Source organism: Lynx rufus, unplaced genomic scaffold (genome assembly GCF_022079265.1).
Source record: "Lynx rufus isolate CCGP_SWC_20201006 ecotype Redwood Valley unplaced genomic scaffold, mLynRuf1.p SCAF_7, whole genome shotgun sequence".
NCBI classification, from domain to species: Eukaryota; Metazoa; Chordata; class Mammalia; order Carnivora; family Felidae; genus Lynx; species Lynx rufus.
The window spans coordinates 96,078,262-96,092,332 of NW_025814889.1; the positions used below are offsets into that span (position 1 = coordinate 96,078,262).

The 14,071-nt window shown below is 34.7% G+C and overlaps 1 protein-coding gene across 1 annotated transcript in view; it reads right to left on the minus strand.

Annotated features, from left to right (window-relative positions):
- Positions 1–292: 292 nt before the first annotated feature.
- The window catches only part of ZFC3H1 (zinc finger C3H1-type containing), a 54,331-nt gene continuing 40,552 nt past the window's right edge, over positions 293–14,071 (minus strand). The window contains exons 24-35 of the mRNA XM_047067384.1: positions 13,242–13,479; positions 11,013–11,118; positions 10,727–10,925; positions 9,869–9,963; positions 5,873–5,983; positions 5,490–5,594; positions 5,190–5,355; positions 4,012–4,112; positions 2,294–2,395; positions 1,607–1,646; positions 1,303–1,365; positions 293–1,173 (exon numbers count right to left, since the gene is read on the minus strand). Coding sequence (XP_046923340.1) covers positions 1,036–1,173; positions 1,303–1,365; positions 1,607–1,646; positions 2,294–2,395; positions 4,012–4,112; positions 5,190–5,355; positions 5,490–5,594; positions 5,873–5,983; positions 9,869–9,963; positions 10,727–10,925; positions 11,013–11,118; positions 13,242–13,479 — 1,464 coding nt within the window. The 3' untranslated portion in view covers positions 293–1,035. The remainder of the gene's footprint in view (positions 1,174–1,302; positions 1,366–1,606; positions 1,647–2,293; positions 2,396–4,011; positions 4,113–5,189; positions 5,356–5,489; positions 5,595–5,872; positions 5,984–9,868; positions 9,964–10,726; positions 10,926–11,012; positions 11,119–13,241; positions 13,480–14,071) is intronic.

Genomic DNA, 14,071 nt, shown 5'->3' on the forward strand with positions numbered 1-14,071 from the left:
GAACGAGGAATTTAAAGGTAATGCAAACCTGCTACTGTCCTCAAAACAGAACAGAACCTATCTTCTCATAAATCAAGAAGTCATTGGAATGTTTATGGGAAAGCAGGCTAGGATATAATTACAGTGAAAATCCGTATCTCGTATTGGAACCCTTTCCCACCATGTGTGTGTGAAAAGTGAATAAAGACAGCAACGTTTTTTAAAAAGTTAACTTATATTAAAAATATTTTGTTTATAAACAATTTTAATACTACAAAGTAGTATTTCAATACAAAGCAGTTCAAATATTAACTGTTCTTTAAACTGTTAAACTTTATTATAAATTAAAATTTCTTTACAAAAAAATTGCACATAATATTTGACCACTCTTAGGTTCTGATGCACTGGCATTTGCAATAGTTTCTTTAATCTTCAAGTTAAACAGTCTCGGCAAGGAGTCCAGAACGTAGAAAGGGCAATAAACAACCCTGTTAGAGCATTCAAGTGCAACTAGCAGACTTGTGGCCATGGCAGTTACACTTTCCTTAAGATGGACTGCTTAAGTTTTAAATCCTGAAATGAAGAATCTCAAAGGTTTAAAAGAAGAAGAACTAAAAGGGACTGCCTGGTTTTTACTGTAAACACAGCCCTGGAAATTAAATCCCAACAAGAATCTCTCAGGCATCAGAGTGTGTCAAGTGAATCAGGAATAGCACAACGTAAAGAAAAGGGGGAAAGTAAAAAATAAAAACAAAACCAAAGCAAAATTAAAATAAATGTCAGTCACTTTGAGGAACTATACTTACGTACATGATGTTATGAGAATCTGGCAGGGCCTAGAAGTAGGCCAAACAGGAAGTTCATTTATCCAACCGAAGAGGGTCATGTTCATTGCTTCCGGTTTTGAGGATAGGATATTGTAGGGGACTTGAAATGATCAGTAAAATGCTTGTCTGCCTTACGCAGACCTTAGCCAGGGATCAGCCTAATCTTGAAGGATCATTCAAATAATTTTGGCAATTATTATAAGGACTTAGAACTGACTGCACCCAGTGTTCAGTGATTCTTGCTTTCTGTTTTGTAACTGTTTAAATTTAAGAGCTCATTTAGGCTGACTCCAATCTCTTGGCACTTGGAAACTAGTTTTCTCAGGTTATCAGTTTTACCTCCTTCTGATGCTTCAAACAAGAGTTGCTGTAAAAGACAGGGAAGCACAGAAGTAAGACTTAGCTAGATTTTGAGCATCACCACATCAATGGATATGGCACATGCAGAAAATTTATAGGAAAACTTCAAGATGAAATAAAAGGTAAAAAGCATTACATCTTTCCACAGTGATGCACAAAGAGGTAACTTCTGTAAGGCTCTCTGATATAAACGGTGGACCTATAAGATAGATATACACACAATTCCATCAGGAAACATGATGAAAAACACCTTTATAACCCTAATTATTTGACTGGGACCTCACAAAATACAAAACGGTTACACTGGGTTTTCAAGTTTCCAAACATTTAGAGTTCTTAGCATGGTAACATCTATGCATTAATCCTTTTAAACTGAGAAGTCAACAAAAGGGGCAGAACAGCTTAAAAACAAAGTGACTCATCTGATAATCATAGCTTACCTCTCTTTGTCCCTTTAGAACAATCTCAGCAGCAATGGCTCTAAGAAAAAACAAAGGAATATAGAAAAGGGAAAAGAAAAATTTATATATCTTTGAACGAAATGAGATACTACCACTGGCAGAATACTGACTGTGGGAATCTGAGTACAAAACTTCCTGAAAGTAACAGGCTAAACTTCCAAGGAGGGTAACCTATAGTGAAAAGAAAAATTCAACAATTTTTATCAACTTTACAAGAATTAAGCAGACCAGTGTTTTGAACATAAATAACGTTCATGAAAAATACTCATAATTACTAGTAAAAACACCTGGCACTCTTAATAGCTTAAAAAAAAAAAGACATCAGACTATAAAAGGGGGGAGGGAAACCCACACATTTAAAAAAAAGATGGTCTTAAAATGTGTATAACAGATTTGTTTGATAACACTACTAAATGTTACCTAAATGTTCTGCCGCAAAAAAAAAAATTCAAATTCTACCCATTTTTGCTTTTAAAAGCAATTGTTAACGAGCACTCCCTTACTCTTGGTAGAAAACCTCAGCAAGTGACAAAAACAAATCTAAATTAGAGTAGAGATCTGTCCAGGAAAAAAAAACATAGATGTCATTTCAGATTTACCTGTCTGGAGCAAACCTTACAAATAAAAGCAATAGCTATAAAAACATGTACATGATTGCTGCATTACATTTTCCAGGTGGCCAGGCATGTTGGAATATTATATGTAAACATCTTGGCTTGAAGTTTCAGAATCTGAACATTGCTTTCTTCCCATTCATGTTGAAGTAGCCTGCAAAGCACATTCAGGAAAATGAACAAGGCACTGTAAGTGTAGGGAACCCCCAATGTGCTCTATGAGCAGAATGTTTGATGAGGTACAATTTTTGATCAGTTAAATTCCCTCAAGGCTATTCAGCACGTGATTCTAGAATACCTCTTACAAAAATCACCCCGGGACAGGAATAAGCAAGCTAGCAAGATACCCAGTCAAGACCCATGCCATGTTCAATAAAGTAGAATAAGGTCCATGTACTCCTACACTAAAGCATTCCCTCCAAGCACTCCCTCCCCCAAAATTTTTATAATGACTAGATATATTAATGCAATTTCCTTGTATTTTTCTTTCTTTATTAAACAGAGTAGACGTAAATATGAATGTTTCTTGGGCTAAAATGTAAGTACAGTGACTAATTATTAAGTTCTCTATTCTGAAAAAAAAAAAAGACAAGAATGATCACAAGGAAGTAACTATCAAAATACAGAAGTGGAGCATTACCAACAAAACCAACAATTAAACTACCTTTCCTATAATGCCTATAATTCTATCATAACAGAAACTAGTCAAAATACTACATTTTATATTTTTCAAATGTTTTACCAAAGGTGATGCCTTATAATAGAAATTTCTGTATTAGCTTCCAAAGACTAGAATGTTTACTAAGAATTTTTATTATGAAACACTACTTTTGTTGCAGCCTCAGACCTTCAAATTTTTTTCAACCTCATACCATTTTCCCACACACAGGCTAAGTGGAGTGTAAATATTTTAACACATAAGGAAATATTTGATAAATTTAGGTACCTTATGATCCACAAAACAAACTTAGAAACATAAGACACAACACAATGCAGTGGGAATGACTGCACAAGTACAAGCCAAGGCATTAGCATGTAGGGTACCATTGTGAATTAAAAAGCACAATTCTTGACAGTGAAAATAAGTTTACTCTGTCGGAATAGAGAAACTACAAAGAGATGCTCAGAAATCTCCAGTTCAATATATGAAATCCGTACATAAGTGTTTCTCAAATGTGATTTGAGGGCTCAAGCTCAGGAATCTGTATTTTTAAGAATGCTCCACACCCAATGTGGGGCTTGAGCTCATGACCCTGAGATCAAGAGTCACAGACTCTACCAACTGAGCCAGCCAGGCACCCCCAGGGATCTGTATTTTACACAAACATCCCAGGAGATTCTGATGCATGTTAATACTTGAGAGCAACTGACATATATGAAAACAAGTCATAATAACCAAAATATATACAGTTGGCTGCTATCTTTGTAATAACACTTTACAAACCTCTTAAGTAATATTTCTTTGCTATGTAAAACATGATTATTGCTTATTATGCATGTGCTAAGGACAGATGGTATGTGCTTAGGGACACAACTGAACTTTACTTGAATTATATGCCCCTTAAAACCTGCAGTTTTCTGAAGTTATCAGATTTTTATACTGACTTTTATATGAAGCTGTATATTGCTTAACTCTGAAATTAAAGTAGTATATATCAGCGAGAAAATAGTAAAGGACAGACTACTTTTAGTCACGTTTTTAAGAATAATTTTATATGAAGAGCTATATAATACTGAGCTGAGATTGAAAAGAATTTTATTTTTTCTTACCTCAGTGCAAGTCCAGAATTAGTTGGCATAATTGAGCAAAACCGTTCCAAGGTTTTGGAATGCTGAGTCTTTGGAACACAGCTCAAATAAAAGAAAATAACCTGGAAAGGTTGACGGGGGGAAAATAAATGCAACAAAATGTGAAATCCAATTACTTAAATGTTTTAATGAGAAAACCAAAATGGTCTTTAAGACATGAATGTATAAATTATAATAATGTATGATGCTGTGAGTTACAGTTCCTACCATTAATTATATTAGTGACTTTCCAAATATGAATTAGGAAATATGATCTAGTGATGATAGCCATGGACTGAGAACACTGACAAGAAGCCAGGAGTCCGGGTTTTCATTCCTGAGTCTACCTTTACTTGCTGTATAGCTGGGCAAGTCATAGGACTAATAATACCTGCCACATCTTGCTCATGGAATGCCCGTGTGTAAATGACTTAATGTCCATAAAGTGGTTTGAGATCCTGGGATAAAGAATGGCATAGAAGTACAAAGCATAATAATTGGTTATCCCGATTAGCAACAAACCATCCCACCAAAAAATAGAATACATATATGTTTTAGTCTACATGGAGCTTTAATAGGAAATTTTAGCCTACACTGCACTGAATAAAAGGGGTCTCTGGAAAGAAACTAAAACAAACCTTTGCTTCCTTTCTTATACGGAAATAACCTTATAAATAGATCATTAGTTCTATTCTACTATTAAAATTCTAAACAACATCTAATTTCAGCTTTCTTATGCCCTATGTATAGTTATATTCACTTAACACAGTATTAACCAAAAAAAAGTAGCTCCACTATACATTATGGAATTTTTCATTCAGTGAATTTCCAACTAATCAAGCAAAACATTAGATATTATTATAATTACATTTTTTATCTTTCTTCTTTAATATGTATTAAACCTTAACATTTCTTCAATTTTGCTTCAATGTTAATTTTTCTTAAATATAAGAATCAAAATACACATTTATCTTAACTGAACCTTAAAGGGCTCTGTTCCTAGATTTAAGAGATAAGCAGGAAACACGGTCAAGAATAACATTAAATGCTAGGAAAGTGGTCCTACAAAGCTCTCGATAAAAAACAGGAGTTTTACTGTCATTTTTCCAAGTCCCCTTCTTTTGTACAAGTATCTAAAGAAAAAAGTTTTAAGTTCTTACCCTATTATGAAATTCATAGTTGGACCAGTAATCAGCACTGCTAAAAGGAATGGGGTATCGGGCAGGGACTGTAACCAAACATCTATTCACTAAATCAGTAAAAAATTTGAATTCTTGGACTTTGTTTCTGGATCCAGCAGCTCTATTATTGGCAAAGACAAGATAACTGCCAAAAGAAAAATATTATAATTTAGAATAATTAAGGCAGCGAGTCTCTCACTCAGAAAACTGATCACCCCTTTCCCCCCACCATATCCCCTTATTCCAAATCCCATTCTTATTAAGAGGAACTAAACTTACTCCATCCAAATCTTCTGCACTATATCAGATCTCATGGCCACCCCTAATGCTGCCTCATATGCCTCCACTGTCTCTTTAATACTTGATTGAAGAGGATGACAAAGGCTGTTTTAAAAATGAAGGAAAACAATGTATGTCTACAGCTCACTTCGATTAGTAAAGGAATGACAATATATATTTAAACATCACAGATATTAGAATGGAATTCTTCTTTTGATGTTTCTTCTTTAATAATGTATAAACCTTTAATAATGTATAAAGTATGTCCCTTCAATTTTGCTTCAATGACTTTAGCATCAAGTTAACTTTAACACAATTTGGTAATAAATAACAAATGCAAGCCTAATATGCAACATTTCTCTCCATGTTAGATAATGTCTCACCAGTAAATCAGCCACAAATAAGGAACCTGGTGGTTAAACAACTCATCATCAAAAGTCCCTTTACATAAACGGGCTGGAATGTCAAGTGGTCCTGGGATATTTAAAAGATACCTGGAAAAAAACGAACAAAAAAACACTGTTGGAAATTATGCCTATGCACACATGGATTACTAATACTTAAGAAAAACAGAAACAAAACAAAACAAAAAAGACCTCTGTTTCAACTTAAATGTCCTTGAAGTATACTTTATTTTCACATGTATACCATACTGCTTTGGTCCCATCTCTAGCATCACACAGTCTATTATTTTATACCTACACAAGTAACTCTTCAAAAATGAATTCATTCTATGCCCCAGCCCCAAATTAAATAAACCACCATAATCATCTAATTAAAAACAGAGAACAAATGAGATTACTATGTATCTAAAATTTCTCCACAAAATCTATACATTTTTGTAAAAAAAAAAAAAATTATTTAAGAGTTATAAAAGTTGATATCTGAAAATAATCTCTTCCTCACATATACACACATAGCCTTTTAGATATATCAAAGTGTATTCGGTAACATATCGGTCCATAAGGTACTTGTCAAAAGAGGTCCATAATCAAGTAAAACTGGGAAATACTGAAAATTATAGCGCACTCTTATAAAAAGCCACAACAGAGTGTTTAATAGCATATTAAAGATTCTATGAAGTCAATCAGTAAAGAAATCTATTTGACTCTCACTAATTTAGGTCTCTCCCCAATATATCTGAATTTTTGTGTACATTTACCAACATCTGTAGGGACAATGTTTTTAAAGGAAATACATTAACCTCAACAATGACAATCTAGTGTAACTATTTAATCTTGGATTTAAAAATTATTTCAAGAAAAAAAAATTATTTCAAGGAACTCAGTTTTAATGGATTAGAGAAACTGTATGGAGGCAGAGGGCAGGAGGAACCATAAGCAAGAGAAAAAAAACAGGACATTTAGGAGTCAGGTTATTATCCTGCTGATGACTTGGCCTTAACTAGCTGTATTACTGTCATTTAATCACTTGACTTCTAAGGATACTAGTTTTGTCAACTGAAAACTGAGGTTAAGAAGAGACGACTTCAAATCTAATCTGTTTAAGACTCCATCCCTAAGCTAACTTCAGTACACTGAATAAAATCCCCTGGTTAACTTCTGTGGCTATCTACTAATCTCCAAATTGATTTGAAACACATTAAAATTACCTTATCTAGTTCTGTCTTTTTATTAAAAGTTACATAGAAAGGGAAATGATAGAACCCAACTCCATGTAAATATTACAACACATACAAAATTCTTAGTATTGTTTCACAATTTCTACTCATGAAATAAAAAAAAAATATTTTGAACCTATTAAGAGCATCGACTTACCGTATTAAATAAATCTTGACTCTATTTATAAATTAAAATTTTTTTTTATCAACATCAATAAGAAGTATGACAATGCTAACAACTATCTCACCTACTGCCATTCTCCTAATAACTGACTCAAAAAAGATTTCCTAAATGAACAAAAAATGCACACTGTGTAAATAAGGTCTTCAGTATTGTCTAAACTAAGCACAAGATACCTTTTCCTTGTAACTCTTGGTGTATTATGAATTAGGACTATTACCATGAAACATTTCATAAGGCAAGGTGACTTAGTAAACAATAGAAGATTATTAGGAGGCAGCCCCTTTCCAAATTTTTATTGACAGTTATTCAGTCTCCTTCATTAAGCTGACATCAAGAAGATCTGAAGATCTTTGATTAGTTACCACAGCAGAAACTGGCAGCATCTTCTTTTAAGCTAAACCAATTACCTCCATGCCCAAGGGAAGATCAGAACCAGCAAGTCTGTAAAAAGTTTAGCTTTAGATCTGTCCTGTGCCTAAGTTTGAGACATTAAAGCAATCTAACTTGACAGAGACAAAGTCAGCATGAGGAAGCTGAACAATCTCTAAGTTTCTTACAGATAGTTTACTTATTCTCCATTATTTTGTATTTTAAATTATTCTTTCGTAATTAACTGTAAGATATTAATCTAGATGTAATAGAGCAGAAAGAATTTCAGAAACAATACTAAAGTCACTATGTCAATAAACTGGTTACCATAAGAGGATAGACATAAAGACTCAAGTCTAGGAAAAGAATAGTGACCCCAACTTTTGCCAAATCTCAAGTAAAACTGATATTCTAGGGTAGATGGACCACTGAATTAACAAAATGTGGGTTACTTTTAGAAAATGTTTTCATATAACACTGCTACACTGTGGGATAAGCAGAGGAAGCACCTAAGAAAAGAAAAATATTTGCAAGCTTTTGACTTACATATTTAAAACCAAAATTTTATCTGCACTATTTTCTACAACAAAAATTTTTAGGAGATATTCAACTTAGGTCTTCCTTCTCTCAGTTCTTCCTAACATAAAATGATAGAGTATGTTATCATAAAATAATCTTTTTGATGCTGTTTGATTTGGGATCAGCAAACTTATTTTTGTAAATAAAGTTTTATTAGAATACAGCCATGCTCATTCATTTATATATTGTCTATGGCTACTTTCTTCCTAAACAGCATAGGTAACAAGAAGTGATAGACCACACAGCTTGCAAGCCTAAAACATTTACTATCTAGCCCTTATGAAAAAAAGTTTGCGAGGCAGGTGGGTGGCTCAATCAGTTAAGCATCTGACTTTGGCTCAGGTCATGATCTTGTGGTTCATGAGTTCAAGCCCCGTATCAGGCTCTGTGCTGACAGCTCAGAGCCTGGAGCCTGCTTCGGATTCTGTATCTCCCTCTCTCTCTGCCCCTCCTCTGCTCAAGCTCTGTCTCTCTCTCTCTCTCCAAAATAAACATTTAAAAAAAAAAAAAAAAAAAGAAAGAAAGAAAAGAAAAGAAAAAAGTTTGGTGGAACACCTGAGCATACAACTCTTGGGCCAAAGGCTCAGGTCATGATCTCAAGGTTGTGGGTCAAGCCCTGTATTGGGCTCTACGCTGAGGGCTCCGAGCTGAGTGTGGAGCCTGCCTGGGATTCTCTCTCTCCATCTCTCTCTGACCCTCCCCCATCTGTGCGTGCTCTCTCTCACTCCCTCTCTCTCAAAATAAATATTTATAGGGGTGCCTGGGTGGCGCAGTCGGTTAAACGTCCGACTTCAGCCAGGTCACGATCTCGCGGTCCGTGAGTTCGAGCCCCGCGTCAGGCTCTGGGCTGATGGCTCAGAGCCTGGAGCCTGTTTCTGATTCTGTGTCTCCCTCTCTCTCTGCCCCTCCCCCATTCATGCTCTGTCTCTCTCTGTCCCGAAAATAAATAAACGTTGAAAAAAAAAAAAATTTTTTTTTAAAATAAATATTTATAAAAAAAACAACAACTTTGCTGACCCCTAGAGGGATGGGGAGGAAGGGAAGAGAAGTCCACCCAGAAGTAATTCCTCAGGATTGGCTGTGGCCTCCTATTATTGTTAGAGTAAGAATTCACAACTAAGCAAGCAAAGGCAGTAAATATAGAGCTCTCTGGAAATTACTGAGAAAGTGGTTGAAAAAGATTGCCTGAAAGCTTCCCACTCAATATTTCAGAGGCTAGAGCAATTCTCTTTAGATTTAAAAAAAAAGTAAAAGGCATATTATTTACATCTACTTGAGCTCACCAAATAAATTAAAATTCATTTTTTCAGAAATCACTGAGATTGTCTCCGATAATTCACTGCTATAGTATTAAGTACTAAAATGAACAATAATAAATTAAAAGCAGGATGAGTCACCATGATGTTAATATAAGCCTTCCTTTGTTAGTGTCTCTACTCCAAGGAATGTGTATTACCTCTTTTCTCCATTTTTATTAAGTTCTACTGCCCTCATAATAGTTCTATAAGAATGCTCAAGTATTTTTTTACATCAGTCTAAAATATAATCAACCCACACAAAAAAATGTAGTTTTTCCACTAAACTATACTCTCTTTCTTCTATAAGTCAAGAGTTCTACAAACTTACCGAAACAGATCCAAGTTACTATATTTCTCAAACCCAGGTTTAAAGAAGGATGCAATAAATTTCCGCAAAGATGGAAGAAGATTATCTCCTTGATTCTATTTTTTAAAAAGAGAGGAAGGATATACATTAGACTTACAGTGTTTAATTATATCATTCAAAGGAGGAGGGCACCGGGGTGGCTCAGTTGGTCAAGCGTCTGACTCCTGATTTAGGCTCAGGTCATGATCTCATGATTTTTGAGTTCGAGCCCCAAGTCGGCATGGAGCCTGCTTGGGATTCTCTGTCTCCTTTTCTCTCTGCACAGCCCACCCCCCACCCTGCCTTTGTCTCTCAAAAAGAAACATATAAACATTTAAAAAATTCTTTTCAAGGGAGGAAAAAGCCCTTAAAAAAAAAAAAAAAAAAAAACACTGATCAGATTAAGTTTCTTGAATAGGTGGAGGTAGAGAGAACTTCTATATTTTGATCTCCAATTAAAGTCAACTAACCATTAAACAGCTTAACACCCGGTATACCATATCCACCAATTGTCTAATAAGCTTCTATTACATGTTTAGCACTGTGTGAGGTGTGTTGGAAGCTCTAAATCTGGTTAAGACATGATTCTTGCCCTCAAAGAGTAGAGTATATAAAGCAGCTATCAACAAAATTACAAAGCACTATAATAAGGGCAATGGCAGAAGTATACACAGAATATTTATAGCAAAGACAGAAGGAATATATAACACAGTCTGCAAAGGGAAAAAGGACCAGGAAAAGCTCCTTGGAGAGGCTGATGCCTGAAACATGTTAAAGGATGAATAAGAAAATGTGAAACACAAAAACATATTTAAGAATTTTGAGGCTTTTTTTTTTTACCTGTAGGATGAAGAATTTGCACATATGATAAAAAATCTCTGCATTCTGAGGATTTTTTTCAAACGCAGTAAGCCACACTGCTCTGGCTTTGTCGTGCTGATTTGTTTGCAAATATAAAGCAACAAGGGCTTCCAACAACTGGCAGTTCATGGGACACGTTTCCAATAAACATTTACAAAGCTCCACTGCAGCCTCATACCTTTAATAACAAAAAAACATGTCTAAACACATGAGAAAAAAAATCAACTTTTAACGCACAGTTAACTGCTTGTTGATTAAGTTTTACCTCTCTAGAAGCTGGTGCAGAGCAATCATGTTTGTGTAAAGTGGAACACAGACTTCTACTCTTTCCTCAACAGTATGGCTCTCATCTGTGCAAGCTTTCACCGCATCTATCCAAAAACATCACAATAACAGAAATCAAACATAAAATCAATTATCTGACTATGTTATTTAAATTCTGGGAGACTAATACAACATGGTGGCCTACCCTTTTGCTTGACCATAATCTTATTCATCTTTACTCCAGAGGTATTTTTAGGTATCTCCAAACTCCCTAAAGGAGTATAAGAGGTCTTGCTCTCTGTTATACAGCCATTTAATTGTCTTCCCCTAAACTAGATCCTTTCCTTATTCCTTCAAAACACGTTTCCCTTGTAAAGAGTCCTTTACTTGATCCTGCTGGGTCTTAGAGAATGGTTCACTGTTTTACTTTGCACAGCTGTTACCATTTCCTCCTTTGCTCAGTGGTAGTATGATTTCCCAGATAGAGTGTCATTCTGAAACTGCACTTCTGACGTTCACTTACAAAAATCATCTAAACAAACCTAAAGGCCAATACTACACTTGCTTCATTCTCATTTGATAATGTTCTTCCTCTTCTTCTCAATTTTTTCTTCCCTATGCTATCAAGAGTTTATTTACATGTCCTCTTGGTCTCATTCATTGACTCTTCTCCTTCACCCCGCTGCTATAGTCTTAAGTTTCCATTTTCTCAGAGAAAATATTTCATAGCTTCAACTACTAAAAAATTTACCACAAGAGCACATTAAAAACTGTGAAGCACTTTATAATATAGTAGCTCCTACATTAATAACTTCCAAATCATTTTTCTATCCATAATCATCCACTTAAGGTCCACTTCCTTATTTCCTTCTGCCAGTAAGCATTTCCACTTGAATGGCCAATTACCATTCACAAATACTACTCCTACTACCAAAATCAGTCTTCCCAAATTTACTTGTTTTCTATTAATACACTTTTTCCCCCAGCCTCAAAACCCTGAAATCATCTTTGACTATTTCTTCTCTATTTCCCTCACTTCTGCATGTGAGAACTTCAAATGTCTCCAATAAACATTCCCTCTTTCCCAGGTTCTGTTTTTTGTGCTTCACTTATGGCCATCAGCTTCTGGTCTTCATACCTTTCAAATCATTCCTCTTCAGCACATTCTTCCTTTCTTCAAGAACCTTGACTGTCATCAAGTCTACCACTTACAAAGTTCACGAAAATCTGGTATCATTCCACTTACCGAACTTAATTTCTACTGTTCTCTAGCATAAAACTCTTGCTTTGATAAGAACTCTCCCTTCTTCTAATCTCCCTTCAAATCCACTGCACCAATTTCTATCTACTTGTTGCTTTTTATTAACTTACCTCCCTTAACAGGAATGTCCTGCTTTTCCTTCCTTTTCTTTGGTTTATTCACTAAATATTTACTAAGCACTTAGTATGCTGCAGACATTATAGGTCCTTGGGAAATACAGAACAAATAAGACCAGGGTCCCATCTTTGTGGAAGCCAACTATGTCACAACAGAATCAGCTTCACAGTCCAGCTCCAAGTCTTAATTCTTCTGCAAAGACTTCTTTCATCATGCCAACCTACAATAAGCTCTCTCCTTTGGGGTTATGACCTGCACAATATAATTCTATAAATCACAAATCTCTGTCTCTTCTGAAGCACAGAATTTAGACCATATACCAATACAGTTACATGGTCTCATACATTTAATAACTGTATCAAATGGATAAATTTTATCTTGTGACTAGGCTACATACTTCCTATTAGAAGGGAATAAGCTTTGTCCTTAACTGTTTTCCATAGCTGATATACCATTTAGCATATGGTAATACCCAAACTCATTGACTAATGAAGAAAACATAAGTTACTTGAAAAGAGACGATATAACCTTTTAACTATCACCTTGATGGATTGTTTTAAAAAAATTACCTGGTTCTCTTATTCAATCAACTCATTAAACCTACATAATATGTTTTATCTACATATTTAGCCACAATCAAAAAAAATATTTAAGGTAATATAGTTCCTGGCTTTCATAGATGCCAAATGTCCATCTTATGTGACTCAACCCTTAATCTTTTAAGCATTGATATACTAAAGTGTTAAACTACAGCTTGAAATATGTAGATACAAATTTGTTCCAATTAATTATGAAGAATCATAATAAGGGGTAAGTTGATGTTCTAAATAACTTATGAACATTTGCACTTACCTTCGAAAACTGCTAGCAACATGTCAGGATTAGTCTTTACATCTTGAACTGTTTGCCATGGCATTACAAATGATTCTGTGTTGACAATTCTTGAAGGATTGGCATTAGATGGATCGTAAAATTTTGAAGGGAGAACGTTGAATTCAATAAGATGTATGTAGGCCAGCCATGCCAAGCATCGATCACTTGTTTTAAGGTATTCAGCTACTATTCCACCATTAGCTGATTTCAGTGCATTCTAGGTAAAATGAAAAAATAGCCTATGTTTTTAGAAATAATGACTCCTATTCTTAGTAAGATTCAAATGTAAGGGCAAAGAAGAATACAAAGGTCGTATTTCTTTGGAGTGGTTCTTAAATATCTAAGTCAAAATTTGACAGCTGCCGATTTTTTTTTAATGAAAAAACTCTTTAGAAATGTCAATACAGATTAATATAATTTTTCCTGTGCTAAGATTTATAAGCTAATTACTGAAAAAAATTCAATTTATCTGTACATTTTTAGTGTCTCGACATTCAAAATCTAGTAAGACAAAAACAGTAAAACAACAAACAAAAAGACCCACCATACCCATATAGGAGATTTTCACTATGGACTAATTTTTTTTCCTTATTGTCTGAATACTGAAGTTTCTTCTGGTGGGTACTTAACATACGTCTTCATTTAAACCTCATAAATAATCTTAAAAAGGCATTATCCCCACTAAGCAAATGAGGAAACAGTCATAAACTGACCCAACTCTATACAACTTACTGATAATAAGTGGCAAAACAAGGATTCAAATCTAAAGCCTGTGTGCTTATTAAACAGCTAATCTGTAATGTTTCAGA